Below are 20,578 nucleotides of genomic sequence, written 5' to 3'. Positions count from 1 at the left end.
CAGATTGCAGATCTCTGTCATTCTCTTCACACCCCAATTTCCCGCTGCCTTCAACATATCTCCCACAACTCCCGTTGGCCCTCCCGCTTTTCTACTCTTCATTGCTTTTATCGCTTCCTCAACTTCCTTCTCGGTTATCTTCTCTGCCGGTCCTAAAACTGGGTTACTCTCTATGTTGCCATCCCATTCATTCTCTGCATTCAACAGTATTTCCATATATCTCTTTCATCTTCCTTTAATTCCATCTGGGTCCACAACGATTTGTCCCACTTCATCCTTCAAGCAACTCACCACCATCACATCACACCTCTCTTTCGCTATCTGCTTTGCAATCCTGAATACCGCTCTCTGACCCTCTTCCAAATCCAAGCGTTCTCCGAACTTTTTCCTGCATGCCTCCTGTGCCTTTGCTACCTCTTTCTTTGCAGCCTTCTTGGCTGCCTTATAACTTTCATGCTCTGCCTTTTCTGCCCCCATACCCTTCGCCTTCTGCCACTCCTTGAACTTCTTCTTCCTCTTCTCATCAATCTTCTTTCCAACTTCATCATCCCACCACCATGTTTCCGAGTGCCTCGGTGGTCCTTTTGTCCATCCACATACCTCACCAACGGCTCCCAACAGACTATCTTTCATTGACATCCAACCACTTTCAGGCTCAACCACATCATCCTCTACCATATTCAGCCTCTCTTTTAATGCCTCCCTCACGGTCATCTCTTTCAACCTCCACACCTTCATTCTCGGTTGGTACTTCACCCGCCGAGCTCTCCTCGCACCTTTCACCCTTATGTCGCAGACAACCAAGTGGTGCTGTGAAACAGCCTCATCCCCCGGGATCACCTTTGTGTCCCGGAGGTGCACCCTATCTCGCCTACGCACCAGCAGGTAGTCAACGGTTGTCGTCGACCCACCTGACGTATATGTAACAAGCTTATTATCCTCTTTCTGGAACTGAGTATTACAAATCAACAAATCAGCTCCATCAGCAAACTCCAAAATCCTTTCACCTTCTCCATTTCTCACACCATATCCGTAACCCCCATGAACTCCCTCAAAACCGGCCAAACTCCTTCCCACATGTCCATTTAGGTCTCCTCCTACCACAACAACTTCCTCATCTTTCACGTTTTCCATCAGCTTCTCTATGGCACACCAGAACTTGTCCTTCTCTTCATCGCTCCGACCAACCTGCCGAGCATATCCCAAAATGACGTTCACCAAGTGCTTTCCAATCATCATTTTCACCATCATCAACCTATCACTCACTCTAGTCACACTCACCACTGTCTACAAACTCCTCAGAAAACAGGACACCAACACCATTCACACCTTCTGGGCACCCTTGCCACACAAGCTTGTATTTCTGTCCCTGCCTACCCTTCACCATTGTCACACCACTTCCCTTCCATCTCGTCTCCTGCACACAACATATGTCCACTCTTCTTCTGACCAACACTTCCACCACTTCTCCTGATCTCCCTGTCATTGTCCCTACATTCCATTTCCCAAACCTCAGAAACCGATCTCCACTTCGGGCATCAGACGTTTCGTCGTCATAAATGGAATGATTCCCACCCTTGCTCCGATCGGGTTCCCCACCTTGAGTTTTGACGAGAGGGAGTGGGGTCCCCCACGGGGTACTTCGGGCTGTACCCTGCCCATATGTAGTTGTAATTGTCATGGTTCTCTTTTTAAGGCAATGTTTTTATGGCCGGATGCCCTTCCTGACGCCAACCCTTTTAGTCGCCTCTTACGACACGCAGGGATACGGTGTACCTATTCTAAACCGGGGTACACACCTGGTACGAAAATCCGCGAATAGAGAGGACCAAACAGTGAATGGTGAGGCAAAATCTGCAAATGGTGAGGCAAATCCCGAGAATGTTAGACACTATAAATAATAATTCCTTTCACCCCTTCAAGTGCATAGGGATGCTGAGGCAGTTTCATTGCCTAGGGGGAACAATCCTGGACAGGCCTCCACTCCGACGCAAGATACTCAAATTGTTCATCTTTCCCAGAGCTGGTGCTCATTTTGCCATGCTTGGAAGGATGACAGGCTGAGTCAACACACCTGCTGTTATTTATGGCATGACAGGGGCTTGAACTCAGGATATTAAGATCTTAAGCCAGCCACCTTAACCATCAAGTGACCACCAGGCTTCCTTGAAGATAATATTCAAAATTAAATAAATCCAAATTATTGGTATCTCCTGCAATGAGGGCAAAACAAAGTTGTCTGGTTGAGCTGAACTTGCTTGTGTGTACCTCCTAACTGTGTATAATAAGGACAATAAAATTTGTCCTTACTATACACAGTCAGGGGGTGTTAATAGAGATAATTCTGAAGGTGAGCTGGCAGGATAGCCTAAGAGGTACTCACACTCAGTACTAAGCTATTTAGCCTGGGTTTAAATCTAGACTGTAAAGTGTATGTGTATGGTACATCAAATCAGACTTACAACATGAGTATGGCTATTAATTACGTGCATTAGGAACGTTCATACATCTATTAATTACGTACCACTGGAACATGAGCAAGTTCATTAATTATATACAATTTATATACTCATACCATGGGACCCCGCTATTCGCGGGGGATATGTTCCTGGAAAATCCGCGAATTATGAAACCACAAATAGCGGGGCATTGTTTCAATAGAAAAAGGGGAGATAGGTTCCCGAGGCGCGAAAATCCACGAATAGAGAGGACCAAACAGTGAATGGTGAGGCAAAATCCGCAAATGGTGAGGCAAATCCCGAGAATGTAGACGATAATCCGCAAAGGTAGATGAAAGTCCTGGAAATGGCAAGACAAAACCCGCAAATGTCGACGATAAGCTGCGAAGGTCGATGAAAATCCCGTGAATGAATGCCGCGGCATTGTTCAATAGGGAAAAGGAGGATAGGTTATAGGTTCCCGGCGGTTCCCGATTCAGAGAAAAAAATTTAAGTTTAAAATGTTTTTGACCGCAAATGCACATGATTACAGTTTCACAAAAAATGCTTACAAATAAAAAAAAACGACAACACGAGGTACCATTTCCAATTTATTGAAGGAATGCGCTTACAGTTTATTAAAAATGCTTAACCATACCGTCAAACCATCATAGTTCCGTCAAAGTAAAAAAAACACAACACCATCATATACTGTTTAAAATTTTTATTTTACAAACACACGCAACTTTCAAATGATGATGATGATGGTGGTGATGATGATGGCGATGAATTAAAATCCCACAAATTCCTCGAACTTTGTAGGACACCCAAATGATGGTGCAGCAAAATCGTGCACTAAGGGAGAGTCAGGAGAGGTAGGAGAACAAGAGGACGCTGGTGATAATGCTGGTGAGGACTGAGAGGGCAGCAGGAGAGGGTGGTGATGGTCTTGAGGTGGAGGGAACAGGGCTGAAGAAATGGGTCATGGGGAGCTGCCTGACACATTGCTCAACATTTCCATGCAACTCTTTGTACGGGAGGAGCACATCATCCAAGCCCCTCTTGAACATGGGGTACCTCTCCACGACTGGGTCAGCATCTTGCTCCTTGTCTGCAAGCGCCCGCATGTCCTGCAGCAACTCGCCCGGGAACTGGACTGTGAGGTTGGACCTCGGCACATCTTCCTCATCACTGCCCGCCTCTTCCCCCTCCTCCTTGGAAACCGTTGGAATAGCCTCCAACTCGCCCTCGGTGAGTGGATTTAGGGAACGGTTCAGCATCATGGTTTTCAGCATAATGTCCCTCGTCTGCGTATTGTCCTCGATCCATATTCTGAGAGTCTTCTCCATCCTTTCCATGTGGACATTCCGGACATGGGTGACCACCTTCACACTCGATACAGCGCTCGCTGAAACTCTCTCACGAATCGCCTTCTCCTTCTTCTGTATGTAGTGAATGGTGGATTCGTTGACGCCATAATGCCTGCCCACAGAGGCTGCACTCTCTCCTCTCGAAAGCCGGTCGAGCAGCTCCACCTTCTGGCTCAGACTCATCACTTTCTTCTGCCTCTTGGTAGTCGACGCATGTCCGGCACTGGAATTGCGCTTGGGAGGCATGATTGAACGATGGGCAGAGCGAGAGTCAAAAACGCAGGTCAAAGCAACGGGACGAGAACAATGATCAAGATCGAGAACACAGTCTGTATATGTAGGAATGCGAGCATTGTGGGTATCTGCGTGAGGGGTGAATACTCTGTCCATTTTTTGTGGGGGATGTTATCGGATGATGGCATATTGAGCCTTTCTGCTAATTTCAATAATCATGTTACGTTTGTGGGGGTAGATGGAGGAATCCTACAGTAACTAGAACGCCACTCAGTAGAGCGCATACTCCCGCCGTGGGTTTAGTTGGAATAATACGTTTTGTTTAACATCCCCTCTCCCCAAAACAATAAATGAAAAATAAAGTAAGCCCTAACTGTCAGAGAATTTATTTTGATATATCTCGGAATTATAGGAGAAAAACATCATTTAAGAATAAGAATAAAAGCTTTAATGCAGTTAAACAGAAAAAATCTTTCCCAAAAAAATTTCCAAAAAAAATTCCTGGATCCGGAATAATATCCTGAACTTCACCAAAAACTAATCAATTCTTCCTTATCCCAAGGGCAATCATCCCACCAACTTTCATCCAAAGCCATTCAGAACTTTTCCAGATACCTTGTTCACAAACACACACACACACACACACACACACACACACACACACACACACACACACACACACACACACACACACACACACACACACACACACACACACACACACACACACACGGATGGACGGACGGACACGATCGAATGCGTTACTCCCTGGTGGGAGTAATAAACCTGAAAATCGCAGAGCCAGAACCAGAATTATTAATTTTGTCTGGGAAGCCCATGCGAGGTTTCTTCTTCTTCAGCCTCTCACAACTGTTACGGATTCTGGATTTATGTGAATTACTATTCAGGTCATTGCTTATTAATGTTTATTCTATTAAAGGTTGTTGTGGTTAAATGGTTAGAAGCGCTCCTGATAACAGGAGACCGGAAACGGGATGGTGAACCGGAGGAAGAAAAAAGACGGTCGGGAGAGAAGCGGCCATCTTGATCCTCGACCAGCTCCGACGCGAGCCGAGTCGATCTTTACCTGCTTTGGAACGCTGAGTTTGAAAAGCCCGTCTGGCGAGAGGAGTTACCTGCGCGGGGTGATTGCCTGTTACGTGTCAGGTTGCCGTGGGTTCCTGGAAGGAACCAAGCGTCCGGCACGGTTCGCCTCGACGCCTGCGAGGGCGTGTGCGGGTGCGGGTCGCACCTTGGGCCTCGCGCGCTTTGCGAGCCGTTCACAGCCCAGAGGCCACGATCACGGGCTCCGACCCCGGTGGCGTCTCGAGGAGGTGCCCGCTGCAGCAGCCGTTCCCGGTACGGGACGTGCACGTTTGGAGCACGTCAGCCAGGGGTCCGTTCAACCGCCTGTGTGCGGAGAAGTCGACCTTCACCTTGGTCTGGAGGGGCCCAGAGACATTGTGAGGGACAGTGACTATTGAGGGTGCCGTGAGTGGGGGAAAGGGGGGAAATATATAAGATGGCCATCTTAGAAATATTGTTGGAATATTCATACTGAGCATTGAAGTATTGTGTTGTTGATGATTCCACCCAGGGGTGAATATATGATTGATTGATCCGGATCCTTGGTGTGATTTCTGTATTGATTTGGATTGTTTCCTTCGTTGGTCCACCGGAGGGTTTAAGTAGTATTGATTGCGTTACAAAAGCGTATAAATCATATATCTTTCTGGCGGGGTTCCTCTCAAGGTCCGGGGGTCACCGAGACCAGTTGGTCACAGAGAGGACCACGTAACACAACCCTGGGTGAATATGCGATCTTTTTTTTTTTAAAGTTGGAATTTTGCCAAATCTGTTTTATTCGTTTGTTAATATACCTCAGCCATTGACAAATCTGGAACCAAGTCTTTATAAGTTCATCAAATACTGACACCACGAATGACATTCGCTGAGCTAAATGTTGATATCTCTTCTGAGGTAAAAAATAAAACAACAAAAAAAAACAGTTTTAAAGCATTATACATATCAAACGATACATTTTATGAAACGGGGAAACCTAATACACACTTTGGTGGTTTTAAAATGACAGAATATGTCTTTATTAGAAAAAAAATTTACATTGAAGACGACGCTGCTAAAAAATACACCTCTCTAACGCATAATCACGAGTTTAAACTACATTTACAACAAATATGAAAACTATTTTCATATCACAATGTTAAATATAGAATATATAGAAGATAATGTTAAAAAAAATGAGCCCTATCTTCCAATGGTAAAAAAATCCTTCAAAAAATTCCTGCATCGGGAATAATATCCTGAGCTTCACCAAAAACTAATCAATTCTTCCTTATCCCAAGGGCAATCATCCCACCAACTTTCATCCAAATCCGTTCAGAACTTTTCCAGATATCTTGTTCACAAACACACGAACACACACACACACACACGGACACGAGTGAATGCATTACTCCCTGGCCGGAGTTAAAATAGGATTGTATAGTTATAGCATGGACCGTGAACGTGTAGAAGACATCTCGATGTATTTAAGTAGGGAAACTGGAGCTTAAGATTGCTTATGTGTCTTCACACGAGGGGTGAAGCTGTGTTAACTAGTTAGGGATTAAGGTTAGTTCTCCCCAGTACGTGATATTCCATCTGTGATCTTGTCGCTGTGTTTTTTACAGCTACAACCAGGCCAGCCATGCAAAGCCTCCATTAAACAACAATAACCATCCACTGCATGCAGACAGGTTCCTGAACATTGCCGATCGGCAAGTAAGTCACGCCTTAATGAACACTCACGCCAAGTAAAGCCGGCAGGCCATACCCCGAAGTTCGTGACTGGTCGAGAGGAACGTAGGGTAATTTGAAAGCGCTTGGCGATTGGTTGGGGGAACGTCAGAGCAAGAAGCTTTAATAGGAGGGAGAGGAAGAAGAGCGTGTCTGTCTCTGTCTCTCTGTCTCTCTCTCTCTCTCTCTCTCTCTCTCTCTCTCTCTCTCTCTCTCTCTCTCTCTCTCTCTCTCTCTCTCTCTCTCTCTCTCTCTCTCTCTCTCTCTCTCTCTCTCTCTCTCTCTCTCTCTCTCTCTCTCTCTCTCTCTCTCTCTCTCTCTCTCTCTCTCTCTGTGTCTCTCTGGGTTTTTGGAGGAAGGGGTGCCATTTGTGTGGTCCTGGAGCTTGGGGTGCAGTTTTGAAGAGAGTGGGTAGCTCTCGGCTGCGTAGGCAGCATTGTGTGTTGTTTTGGCTGTGATGCTCTTCAGAGGCGGAGGAGGCCACGAGTAAAGCGAAGGAGGCCATCCTGTCTGCTTGCCTCATGCCGGTGGCTACTTCTGGCGCGGTGCAACGCGACCGCTATCTTGTGCCGGGTCCCCGTCGGAGAGATATCGAGCTCTGGGCCTCGTCCCCAGCTGCAAACCTCGCAGAGGAACTCGTGGGGCCAGAGCCAATTGACTGCACTATAAAAAGGGAACATTTATTATATTTTGTCTTTCCCCTTGTCTGTAATTGAGTATGTATGTGGAGGTACCTCACATAGAAATTAGTTTTTACCTCAACATTTCATTTGACATTTTTCATCTGATTTATTTTCATTAAATCATTACTGTTGAATTGCCTTGTCATGTCTGTTCGTTGTGGGTTCCAGATTAAACCCGTGTATTTCATTTAATTAAACATCTCAAATTATTTCATTTCCGCGCACGCCAAAAATAATCGTCATCTTTGGGAGATGCCTCGGAGTTAAAGCTGGTTCGGCTATTCGTCCAAGGCTGGTGATCATCGGCTATGGACAGGACAATAGATATAATGAAGCGAAGGAGCAAGAAGCATTTGCATTCTATAATTCACGTTGGCGGCTAGGGTGTTGGGCTAGCGGCTAGGGTGCCGGCTTAGGATCCAAGGATCCTGGGTTCGAATCCCGGTCGATTGCTGAATTAACGCCAGGGGGGTTGACTCAGCCTGTCATCCTTCCGAGGTCGGCTAATTGAGTACCAGTTCACTGGTAATTCCCTGTTTGTCGTTAAAGGCGGCAAAAAGGGTTGGCGTCAGGAAGGGCATCCGGCCGTAAAACATTGCTTCAAAAAGGGGACCGAAAAACAACAACAACCACGGTTCCCGAAAAAGGCCAACCCCCGCTTTGCGGGGAAAAATGGCCTCTAAAGGTGGTTATTTATTATATATAATTCACGGGGTTGACATGTTTTCGTAGCTGGAAGAACATCCCACGAAGCACTCTATTATAGTCCGGCTAAAATTCGCAGCCGCGAAAGCCATGAAAACACGACCACACAGCAGTGAATATATAAGCAGTGTAATGAAATTGTGCCTAAGTTGAACCCAGGTGTTATGCCGACTCTGTCCACTGAGTGGCTCCAATAAGAATTCGGACTGGACAGCGCTCCGATGATTCCTGTGACATTTATTCTGTGTGATGTAGTGCATACTCAGATGGTGCGTGTTACTCTTAGTTCTAAGCTTGCTTGTACTAATGGCAATTCCATTACTTACTTCTATGATTACTGTATACTGATATGTGGCTTGTTGGTTTCTTACAGGTATTGCTAGAGATCGATTCTGAATTAAACTCACTCTTGGGACAATGTTGTAAATCTGATTCTGACAACAATTAATTCAGAATCGTCTCTTGTCTTGAATGGGATCATCATGACTCACAAGTTAATACAAGTTCCAATCTTCAGAGCAGACCCTCAGGCGCCGGACGCGTCTGCTCAACTCTCACATTGGCTGAAGTTACTGACCAGCCATCTGGATGCACAGGAGGAGCTCGCCGATGTAACTAAGCTCGCGGTGCTACACTCCCGCGTGAACCATACGGTATACACGTGCATAACCCAGTGCGCTACGTACGATGCGGCTGTGGAGGAATTGAAACGCATCTACATCAAGACTCGAAGCATGGTCTATCCTCGATATCTGCTCGCGTCTTGGCGACAAGATCCATCGGAGACCATCGACCATTTCGTTCAAGACCTACGCCGATTAGAGAAGGGCTGTACTACTGCGACACGAACCCCTGCACAAGTATCTGATGATTTAATAAGATTCTTTTTGTTTCTGGGATTTATTCCCCAATCATCAGACAACGGTTGCTTGAGGAAGAAGAAGAGTTGACGCTGGAGAGAGCTCATAATCTCTCGCTCTTGTACCAAGAAGCTCAAGTTCAAGCCGAATCGTACGACCGACCGTACGTCACTGCAGGTTTAACCGGCGCGACACGACCGGAGAGAGCTACCACGGAGCACACGGATGCTGCCCCTCCGCCGGAATCAGGGACACCAGACACTCTTGAGGAATTCGACCCGAGTGTGACAGCCGCTGCCACGGCCGCTCCTTCAGCCAGAAATAACGCTACGTGCTTTTTCTGCGGGAACCGGAACCATTTAAGGTCAGTTTGTCCGGCTAGAGATGCGAAATGTCATTCGTGTTCTCGGAAAGGTCATTTTGCGAAAGTCTGTCGCTCGACACGGGGCCGGTGATCTCGCTCGACTTTGAATTGATAATCTCTCCGCCCGAACCATGACTGGCGCCACGCGCGGCCTTGATTGGGATCGCCCCTCCAGGCGGGACCCGTGCTGCGCACGCAACCTTGACTGTGAACGAGACGCCGCCAAAACAAGTGGCGCGAACAGGCGTGATCGCGGCCCGCCGGTCCTTGACTGGAATTCTTTCGTCGCCCAGCCCACGTCCGGTTTTGGCACGATCGACGCGAACTGGCGTCGGATCTACACACGTGGCCCGAGCGCCACCTATCGACGGCTCGACTGACCCACATTCGGCTTTGCCCTCACGGAGGACGCTACCTGGCATCGGCTCCACAAGCGTGGCTCGAGCGCACCCTCTCGACGACTCGACGACTGCAGGACCGCCTGGCTTGTCCAGCGCGGTTATTCCGCTAATGATTGCGGGGCAACATGCAAATGCCTTAATCGACACGGGATCGACGGATAGTTATGTTGATTTACGACTCGTTCAAAAGCATGGGTGGCCGATTCTTGGGACAACACGTCGAATCTTCATAGCATTCCAAGGGCTATGGATCCACACTCTGGGAGAATGCCGACTAAAGCTTGTGATTAATGGTCGCATGTTTCCGGATGTGCATTTAATGGTCTTACCAGCGTTATGTGCGGAGGTGTTGCTGGGACATGATTTTCTCCGACGGCATGGGCGATTGGAAATGGAATTTGGTGGTGCTGATACTCTTGCTGTGTGTGCTCTTGCAGGGATGGAAATTGAACCACTGTCGCTGTTCCCCAATATTACTGCTGACTGTACACCGGTTGCCATTAAATCGCGACGCTATTCCCGGGCTGACACGCAATTCATTGCTGAGGAGACGGCGCGACTACTAAAGGACGGTATAATCGAACCTAGTTGATCGCCTTGGAGGGCCCAAGTTTTGGTAGTGCAGACCGCCACGCATCGTAAACGCATGGTAATAGACTACTCGCAGACAATAAATCGGTTTACACAATTGGACGCCTACCCACTCCCGGGAATGGATTCTCTGGTATGACAGGTGGCACAGTACTCGGTCTACAGTACACTAGATCTTCGTAGCGCGTATCATCAGATTCCAATCTCCGAGGCCGATCGCATCTACATCGGGTTTGAATCCGGACAAAGGTTGTACCAGTTCACCCGTCTCCCTTTCGGGGTCACAAATGGCGTATCCTGCTTCCAAAGGGCCATGGACGATCTCATTGCTTAGGAGAATTTAACCGATGTCTTCGTTTATCTGGATAATCTCACGGTTTGCGGGTACGACAAAGCACATCATGATGCTAACCTGAAACGCTTCCTCGAGGTTGCGCATAAGTATCGACTGACTATGAACGAGGATAAATGTCACTATTCCGCTCGAACGATAGATCTCCTGGGGTACAACTTGACCCACGGCACTATCACTCCGGACAAGGAGCGACTGCGACCCTTGCTCGACATGGCCCCGCCTCGCGATCGTGCTTCTTTGAAGCGTGCTCTCTGGCTTTTTGCTCATTACTCTAAGTGGCTGCAAAATTTCTCTGAGAAGCTTCGTCCACTTGTGGATTGCAAAGCGTTCCCCATGGCTCACGCTGCTAAGGCCGCTTTCCATGGCCTGAAGTCCGACATAGCTGGCGCCGCTGTGTCGACGATTGACGAAAACAAGTCCTTTGTTTTGGAAAGCGATGCGTCGGATCACGCGATAGCTGCTACACTCTCTCAAGGGGACCGACCTGTGGCCTTCTTTTCAAGGACTCTCTCCTCTGCGGAACGCCGACACTCGTCTGTCGAAAAGGAGGCGTACGCCATCATCGAGTCGATCAGGCGCTGGCGGCCATATTTGCTTGGCAGATGTTTTCAGATCATCACGGATCAACAGAGTGTTGCCTTTATGTACGACACGCCCCATGCTCAACGCATTAAGAATGAGAAAATCACTCGCTGGAGGATTGAGTTGGCCGATTTTTGTTACACTATCAAGTATCGCCCGGGGCGGGATAACCTCGTAGCGGATGCATTATCATGGCCACCGGCGTGTGTAAGCCTCACCTCTTTTGAGGATCTACGCGTCCTTCATGGCACATTGTGTCATCCCGGCGTGACGCGTTTAGCTCATTATGTGCGCAGTCATAATTTGCCCTATTCGATTGAGGATATTCGTCGGCTATGTCGCACTTGTTCCGTTTGCGCTGAACTCAAACCTCGCTTCTACAAACCTCGGATGGGTACGCTGGTCAAGGCCACTCGGCCGTGGAAGCGTTTGGCTATGGACTTCAAAGGGCCCCTGCCGCCTTCGTGTCTACCGTCTTGTCCGGGCATACCGGCTTCGGGCAGTTCTCGTTATCTTCTCACGGTAGTTGATGAGTTCTCCAGATTTCCCTTTGCTTTCCCGTGTGGCGATATGACCACTGCCACAGTTATCTGATGTCTGCGGGAGTTGTTTTCTATGTTTGGGAACCTGGCCTATGTCCATACTGATCGTGGAGCGGTGTTCTTGTCCCAGGATGTGAGAGCATTCTTGCTCCAGCGGAATATCGCCTTCTAGCTATACTACTCCATATCGGCCCCAGGCAAACGGACAGGTGGAATGCTTTAATAGCATTATTTGGAAAGCCATTGCTCTGACACTTAGGTCTAACAGACTAGGGTTGGACTGATGGACCTGGGTTAGGGTGCACACGGTGCCTCTTTTAAAAAAATTTTTTATAGAATCAATCTGTCCCTGGTCTCATTGTATTCCTATACCAAAATAAGAAAGCCAGGCAAACTTTCAAGAACATTGGAAACTATTTATGTGTCCCACCACTGCTTTGAATATTCACTGGCAAAAACAAATAAACGGCAATAAACGCTTCCAGAAATAGGTGGTATACATACAAAGGACACATGTAGGGATTTATTTTGTTAGCAAACATCGACAGAAAATATTAATGCATGACAGACATAGTTCAGATATTGATATAAAGTACATTTTATATTCCTTCACAAGTTCACACATGTATTCAACAATGTATTAATTGAACATAATGGCCAATTTGGCTAACATACACAAAACAGAAAGGCAACAAACTCATGAATCACCTGCTTATGACTTTTGGTCCAACAATGTCTTTATTGTCCCTGACTTTTATCATCTGGTTCAGTTGTCCTTTTTCTCAGAATGGGCCTCATCTTTCTGTTCTCTTCAACAACTTGGAGAACATTCTGATAGTGCTCTTCACCGCGAGCAGCTGCCAAGAAGTCGGAGCTCAGCTTCACGCCTCGTTCTGCTGAATCATTCACTACATTGATTGCTCCAACATTGATCAAGGCATTCTTGTAGAATTCTGATTCAGGCCACTCGGAAACATCCAGGGACAGGAACCCTGCTTCCAGCTTCAGAACATGGAAGAAAAACCATGAATCTTCGGTGACAAAGTCAGCAAGTTTTGAGCCGAGATTGACTTCTGTTGGGAACCTTGGTTTGCCGAAGCCTGTTCCGAAACGATTCTCGGGAAGCTGGCGCGGTGTGTCAGGTCTTTTTTGGAGCAGTTGGTCTGCAAGTGGGCGACACTCATGAGCTGGGGTGTTACTGCTGAATAGTGCCAGTGGTATTAGCTCTCCGGTAAGGTAACACAGGTGTCGACTGAACGCCTTCAGTGCGCTACTGGCCACTATGGTGTTGAGTTCCTGATACCGCAGCAGCTTCTTGTACAGGAGGAGGTCATTCCAGGGTGCATCTACACTGATGGAGCATTGCATCCACCAAGTGGAATAGACGAGTGTTGCAAAGGTGACGAATTCTGTGAGCTTCTTTCCCTGGTGCTTGGCTGTTATTGTTCCAGATGGGAGATCCTGGATTTGTCTCTCAAACAGGCAGATTTTCAAACAGTAGATCAATTTCGCCATCCACCTAGCTTCGTGTAAGGCACCAGGACGCTGAAATGTTGTATTAGCGTAGTCAGGATCGAGATAGACTGCACACAGCTGTAGAAATTCTTTGTAGTTGTCCCGTTTCTGGTCAACTTGTGATGTCACGAGTTGCAAGGTTTCTGCACGCCATTCATCAATTAGATCTTTACCTTCCTTGGGAAATGACGCTAACTGTATTCGGTGCAGTGGCTGATCGCTCTCATGGGGAACCAAGTTCCAATTTTTCCTGAGACGAGTGAACAGCATGACATCTGGAGACTTGGATGTCTCGATCTTGAGATCCTCAAACACGTGCGTAAGAATGACTTCTCCTACGTGATGCTGACAACCAGACCACAAAAGTGGACGTTCTAGGGTTTCCTGTATCTGAATGCATGCTGCGGACACATGCCCTGTGTTGCTAGCGGTCGTATCAAACATCATGTTGCAAATGGAGTCTGTGCAGTTCCAACTGCACAGCAAATCAAATGTGAGCTTTGAAATGATTTCTCCAGATTTTTTTATCAGTTCCAGGTTTGTAAGCAGGCACACCAAGAACCTTGATGTCTGTCACATCTCCAACCGCCACAGTCAGCCGCTCCTCATTTTCATATTTATTTGTGAGCGAGGGAAGCAGCTTGCCATCCCAGTGAAGAGAAGCAAACTGTGGAACATCCCACTTCTCCTGGTAACTTTCAGCTATTTGCTTTCCTATTTCTCGTCTGGATTTATCAGCCACAGCATATGATGTATATACTTTGGACACATCCCCTCCAGCTTCCTGGACGAATGCCTCAGTGAAAGCAGCCTGTTGTGATGGAGTCATCTTCATTCTGGTAGCAAGTGCAACCATTTTGGGGGATTTCATGATGTTATGAGGTATGAAAGCCTCTGTCCCAGAATGTACCACTCGTCTGTGCTTTCTTCTCGGATGTGTATCCATAGAGATTCCTGGCAAGAGATCCACTCCATCCTCGGTGTCACCAGGATCAGTATCAGAACTGCTCTCAAATGTTGCTGTAGCAGTTAACTCCGCCATCTCAGCTTCTGCCTTTTCTTGCCTTCGTCTGTCCAGAAGCTTGCGTTGTTCCGATCTCTGTTTCTGTTTCGCGAGGGAAGCGTCAAAACCTCCAAAGCTAGCAATACGATCTGTCTTCATGGACTGCAGGAATTTGATGTCCTCAGGAGTTTTCATTTTCTCTTCAGCATCAAGCGGCCAGAGTGGGAATGTTTTGGAAAGATCCTGCTCATGTTCATGGACTTTGCTCAAAACAGTTGGCATGTCACGGCGACTTTTGGGGATTTGTCTTAGTTTGGAGTTCTCATCGTGCAGCTTCAAGATCTTTTCACATGCTTTGCGATCACATATCAAAGGAACGTTTGCTTTCTCATAAAAAGGCTGAATCTTTGCAAGCACCAGCTTGGAACAATCCCACTTGGTTTTGTTGGTAGAATATCCATCCTGTATATGGAATATCAGACACCGAAGGACCTGTAGTGCTGTAGGCAAGCGAGATCCAGTTATTTCTGAATCAACGTCTGTGATCGATTGACCTAGTGCAAATATCTCAGAAGAGTTTCTTCTTTTCATTCTACTAGATCCTGCTGCAGTTGCTGGCGAGCCTGGCGTAGATTCATGCTGGAGTTCATCAGTTGAGCAGATATCAAGAACACCAGCATCTTGTGATGATTTATCCTCCTCCATAATATTTCCTCTCTGCTAGTAATTCTGGCAGCGCACACAAACGTATCACAAATGTGTGTCAATATCTACAACTGGGTAATAGCATCTGTGTCATGACAGGCCAAAGGCAAACATGTCAGCTACATCAGGATCAGTTCCTGCATAATGCATATACTTGCTACAGAGCAGATCAGTCAATCAGCTCATATTGTGACTGCATTGTTATGTCTAGACAATGTCTAGACTGTGCATGTCTAAAAATAGCCCAAATCTAGCAGCAGTTTCCATGGCAACTGTCTGGACATTTCATCCCTGGCATTTCTATTTTCAACTTTACACAGGTAAATCAATTCACATTGAACTCTCAAGAAAAAACAACAACAAATAATGATACTAGTGCTGGAATTAAAGACAGCCTATTTACCATAATATTGTTATAATGGCGGCTTATGGCCATTTTTGTGGAAATATTCAAGTGAATGGTGGGACACATAAATAGAGTCCAATTTTCATAAAAATTGACGAGGACTATTATTTTAATGATTGGAACAAAATAAAAACAGGGACAGGGCAATATGCTCATATGGGGGCACCATGTGCACCCTAACCTGGGTGGTACCCACCGTGCTCAGCTCGATCAGGACTTTATTGTGCACCGCTACTAACCAAACCAAACTAACCAAACTACCCACGACCGTATGTTTCGTTTTTCGCGTCGTTCTGGAGGTGGCAGTCCTTTGCCAGGCTGGCTGGCTGTGCCCGGACCGGCTTTCCTCAAACGCGCGGTTCGCTTGAGTAAGTACGAACCCCTCATCGACAAGGTTCGTATTCTCCAAGCCAACCCCGAGCACGCTCGAGTGCTGATGCCGAATGGACGTGAGTCTACCGTCTCCGTACGTCATCTTGCCCCATGCGGGGATACTGTTGAGCCGGACTACGGCAATGTTAATCCGACAATGGAGAATCTACCGGCTATCCCACCGCCACATGCGCCCGATCCGGATGGCTTTGTGGGGCCACCGCCGTCACCCGAGTTAGGTGATCACTCCGATGCGGGGGATTTCGATCTCGTGGATGTGGCACCTGGTGCCTATCGGACACGCGCCGGAAGAGAAATTTGACGCCCCGACCGCTATGGCTGGACTGACTGACATGGACTGCTGCTACCTGATATTACTCTGCTGATAACTTATGTTCCTATGCTGCTATTTCTTGCTAGCTTGACTTCCGCCATTGGGGGTAGTGTAGTTTTAACGGCGGGGAGAATGTAATGAAATTGTGTCTCGGTTGAACCCAGGTGTTATGCCGACTCTGTCCACTGAGTGGCTCCTATAAGAATTCGGACTGGACAGCGCTCCGATGATTCCTGTGACATTTATTCTGTGTGATGTAGTGCATACTCAGATGGTGCGTGTTACTCTTAGTTATAAGCTTGCTTGTACTAATAATTGCAATTCCATTACTTACTTCTATGATTACTGTATACTGATATGTGGCTTGTTGGTTTCTTGCAGGTATTGCTAAAGATCGATTCTGAATTGAACTCACTCTTGGGACAATGTTGTAGATCTGATTCTTACAACAAGCAGGTCATGCTCGCGGCTCGTAGATTTTTTTCGCGTACGTATGTACAGCTGCTTTATACATGGCTGGTGAAACATGGGTTTTATAAACACGGTACCATACAGGTATGTCAAGCTAGCGGCTGCAGAAGCAGGTCATGCTCGCAGCTCGTAGATTTTTTTTGCATACGTATGTCCAGCTGCTTTATACATGGCTGGTGAAAGATGGGTTTTTATAAATGTGTCAACGTTTTGGCTCGTGGAAAAAAAAATTGTGCCTCTGAAAAACCTCGAATTCGCAGAACACGGCCGCAAATAGTAAAAAAAACCCGCAATTTCACGGAGCACGGCGGCGAATAGAAAAAAAAGTGCAAAATTTGAAGGACACTTCTGCGAATAGAGAAGCATGTCGTATTTTATCAACCATGAATATGCGGATTCCGCAAATAGCGGAACCGCGAATAGCGGAGTCCAACTGTACTTTGTACACCGCTCCTTTCCTATTCCATCTCCAGGCACTACATGATGTCATTGCAGGGCACCAAAGGGGGCCCGGCGATGACGTGTGCTGAAAGGGAGTACTCGGTTTTCGCTCCGGTTTCTTTCTTGTTTTCTTTCTCGTTAGTTTGTCCGAGTGATATCTCAGCAATCCTTTGAGCAAGGAAACTGAAATTTCGGCACAATAGTGAGCACATGCTTTGCCAAAAACGTTAGGTTGCTGGGGGGTTGATGGTTGTTGTTGATGTTGATGGGGGATTGTGAGGAGATGGTTGGGGTGGGTGTGGGATGGCCGTAGGTGTTGTTAGCGAGGGTAACTGTCGATGGGCGATTGTGGAAGGATGGTGGAGGAGGTGAGGGTGTGGGGTAGTCGTGGGTATTGTTAGCTAGGGTTTTTGAGCTCTTCCGATGCGAAGGGCAAGGTAGCGGCAATGTTAGCCAGCACATCTAGTGAGGTAAGATTACACTTACCAACACGCTGGCAGACCAACACAGGTGTTTGATTCACCATTCAAATCACACGTCTCCATATGCTGGTAGCTCGGCAGAGATTGTCTTACAGATTTGTACGACAGTTGTATCTTCCACTTAAACGTGGTGGATAACCTCTCTCCTCTCTCAATCATCCTCTCTAAATAGTGGCGAATAACAACAAGATCTAGCCATCTATGTTGTTTCACAACAGTTCTCTGTAAAATGTTCCGAACACAAAAACGAATATTTTGTAAGTCCGATCCTCACTTGGGTGTTTCTGACAAACCTCATCCAGTTTCTGGTAGCCCTCGGATATTTTTGCCATTGGTGTAACATGAAACCATCTTGGTTTGTATTACTACAACCACCAAGGCATATTTGTAGAAATTCGAAAATTATTCACCATTTGAGTTAAATCATACCATGATGTAACCTGTAAGCAATGCGGAAGTGGAGCACGACTTCATGGTGCAACGTCACAGTTAATCGTGAAGAAGATTTCAACCTTACATTGCAAAATTACCCATTTTATAAATCACAAATCGGAAAACAACACCACATCTATTTTGTATGGTATCAAGGGATAGATGAGCGTCAAGGTAGTCTGAGCATTTTGGGTTCCCCTTTAAGATAATGATGGGTATAAACAAAATCAGTGCAGAATAATTATTTAGCACTGTACACAGTGATAGGACCAAGAAAACAGCCTGAGAGTAAAGAAGAGGAGAGTTAGGATGGCAGTAAAGCAAGGGTCTTTCACTCAGAGTAGTTAATGCATGGAATGGTCTCCCTGGAAAGGTATTGGCAGTAGAAACAGTAGACAAGTTTAAATTGGAATTAGATAGGTACTGTACCTGGAAATATTGGAGATAGAGATGTTGGCAGGACTTTAGGTAGTTCAAGAATGGATGGCTGATGATGTGCATCTGTGCAGAGTGTCGTGTATATGGATGCGTCAAGGGTGGTATGCGGTTGATGCTGTTTGTTTCTCAACCAATAATTTCCCTCGCCCACTCCCAATCGTTGGAATTTATTTTTTTTAATCAACATCTTGCCTTTAATATACAAATTGGTCTGGTGTTGATGTAGCACAGGCATGTTGGGCCGAATGGCCTCCTCCTGCATCTATTTCCCTCCGCCACCGCAGGTGGGCGGGGATTATGTTTTCACCCTGTCTGTTTGTCTGTGAACAGGATATCTCAAAAAGTTGTGGGCGGACCTTTTGCGAAGTGTGTGTGTGTGTGTGTGTGTGTGTGTGTGTGTGTGTGTGTGTGTGTGTGTGTGTGTGTGTGTGTGTGTGTGTGTGTGTGTGTGTGTGTGTGTGTCAAGGAAGAATCGATTCGATTTTGGTGAAGATCCGGATCCGAGAGTTTTAAAAAAAAATCGAAGCGATTCTTCATTATTGAGAGTTGGGTCCTAAAACGATATATATCAGGATATTTCAAAAAGTTGTGGACGGATTCAGACGAAACTTGGTGAACGAGTTGGTTAGGTGAAAAAACAAGCCCATTCGGTTTTTGTTCAGGTCCGAATCCAGATCTGGTTTATCATTGTCTCCAAAACATGAACTGTTCATCTGGCGCAGGTGTGGTCTCCACATAGAGCCGTTGTGGTTTACTTGTGTATCCGTGTGTGTACACACATTCTATACTTGGCAAAAAAGAAACGCAAGTTGATAAGACGCATTTTTTTTAATGTGCATTGTTGTGCACAAATAATTATCAATGACAAAGATTTGTATTATACCATTTTAAGCACCTGTATTTTCAACCACATTTCTTGAGCGTCATGCCTCACTGAACCACCACAATGGGGGTTGAATGGATTTTCAAACAATCACTTACTGTGGCTTCCAAGGCTAAATTGCACAAGCATGTTGATGTTCCTGTGGTAGTCTGTGGTCCATGGAGGCTTGAACCGAATTCACTCAGCAGACGACAATGCCACGAGTTGTTAGGTTAGGGTTAGGGTAGGGTTGGATTAGGGTTAGGGTTAGGGTTAGGGTTAGGGCAGGGTAGGGTAGGGTTAGGGTAGTTGTTAGGGTTAGGGTTGGGGTTGTTAGTTGTTAGGGTAGGGTTGGGTTAGGGTTAGGGTTAGGGCAGGGTAGGGTTAGGGTAGTTGTTAGGGTAGTTGTTAGGGTTAGGGTTGGGGTTGTTAGTTGCTAGGGTTAGGGTAGGGGAGGGTTAGGGTTAGGGTTGGGGTTGTTAGGGTTGTTAGTTGCTAGGGTTAGAGTTAGGGTTAGGGTAGGGGAGGGTTAGGGTTAGGGTTAGGGTAGGGTAGGTTAGGGTAGGGTAGGGTTAGGGTTAGGGGTAGGGTAGGGTAGGGTAGGGTAGGGTAGGGTTAGGGTAGTTGTTAGGGTTAGGGTTGTTAGTTGCTTGGGTTAGGGTTAGGGTAGGGGAGGGTTAGGGTAGGGGAGGGTTAGGGTTAGGGTAGTTGTTAGGGTTGTTAGTTGCTAGGGTTAGGGTAGGGGAGGGTTAGGGTTAGGGTAGGGTAGGGTTTGACATAAAAACTTGCGTTTATTTTTTTGCCAAGTATATATATACCCATCCCAGAGTTACAACCTGAATACACAATTACAATATGCATATATTTGCATTTGATGTTGCGCAATCTGCTTCAAGAAAACCTTTCAACGAAGACCATTCATCGGAGACAGCTTTGCCTTTGAATATAACTTTAAAAACAAACCGCACGTCTACCTGTGGCTTGGGAATCGCTGTGCCTCGTGCGGCCCATCATCTTCGGCTCGATCACACATCATCAACGAAGATAAAACTGTTGGTTGATAAATGCAAATACAACAAACAATTAAAACTGTTCCAAGAGGTAAAAAGTAACACAAGTACCACGTTGCTACGTTATCACTGCGCCGACAACGGGCTTGGCATAGGCCGGTGAACGTCACTTCCGGTGACGTGGTA

The 20,578-nt window shown here is 46.5% G+C and overlaps 2 protein-coding genes across 4 annotated transcripts in view; one reads left to right on the top strand and one right to left on the bottom strand.

The window, feature by feature from the left end:
• The window catches only part of MVD (mevalonate diphosphate decarboxylase), a 304,225-nt gene that overhangs the window by 55,036 nt on the left and 228,611 nt on the right, over positions 1–20,578 (top strand). The gene's annotated exons all lie outside the window — the stretch shown is intronic.
• CTU2 (cytosolic thiouridylase subunit 2) overlaps positions 1–20,578 on the bottom strand; it is a 162,246-nt gene that overhangs the window by 141,428 nt on the left and 240 nt on the right. The window contains exon 2 of one of the 2 annotated variants that reach the window (XM_068128866.2): positions 20,357–20,432. In XM_068128866.2, coding sequence (XP_067984967.1) covers positions 20,357–20,418 — 62 coding nt within the window. In that variant the 5' untranslated portion in view covers positions 20,419–20,432. Of the gene's footprint in view, positions 1–20,356; positions 20,569–20,578 lie in introns of those variants that run through there. The other variant, XM_078784498.1, reaches the window with a different exon arrangement.

The sequence above is a fragment of the Myxine glutinosa genome, chromosome 9 (genome assembly GCF_964187855.1).
Source record: "Myxine glutinosa chromosome 9, kmMyxGlut1.1, whole genome shotgun sequence".
Taxonomy (NCBI): domain Eukaryota; kingdom Metazoa; phylum Chordata; class Myxini; order Myxiniformes; family Myxinidae; genus Myxine; species Myxine glutinosa.
This window is presented reverse-complemented; position numbering and strand designations above follow the sequence as displayed.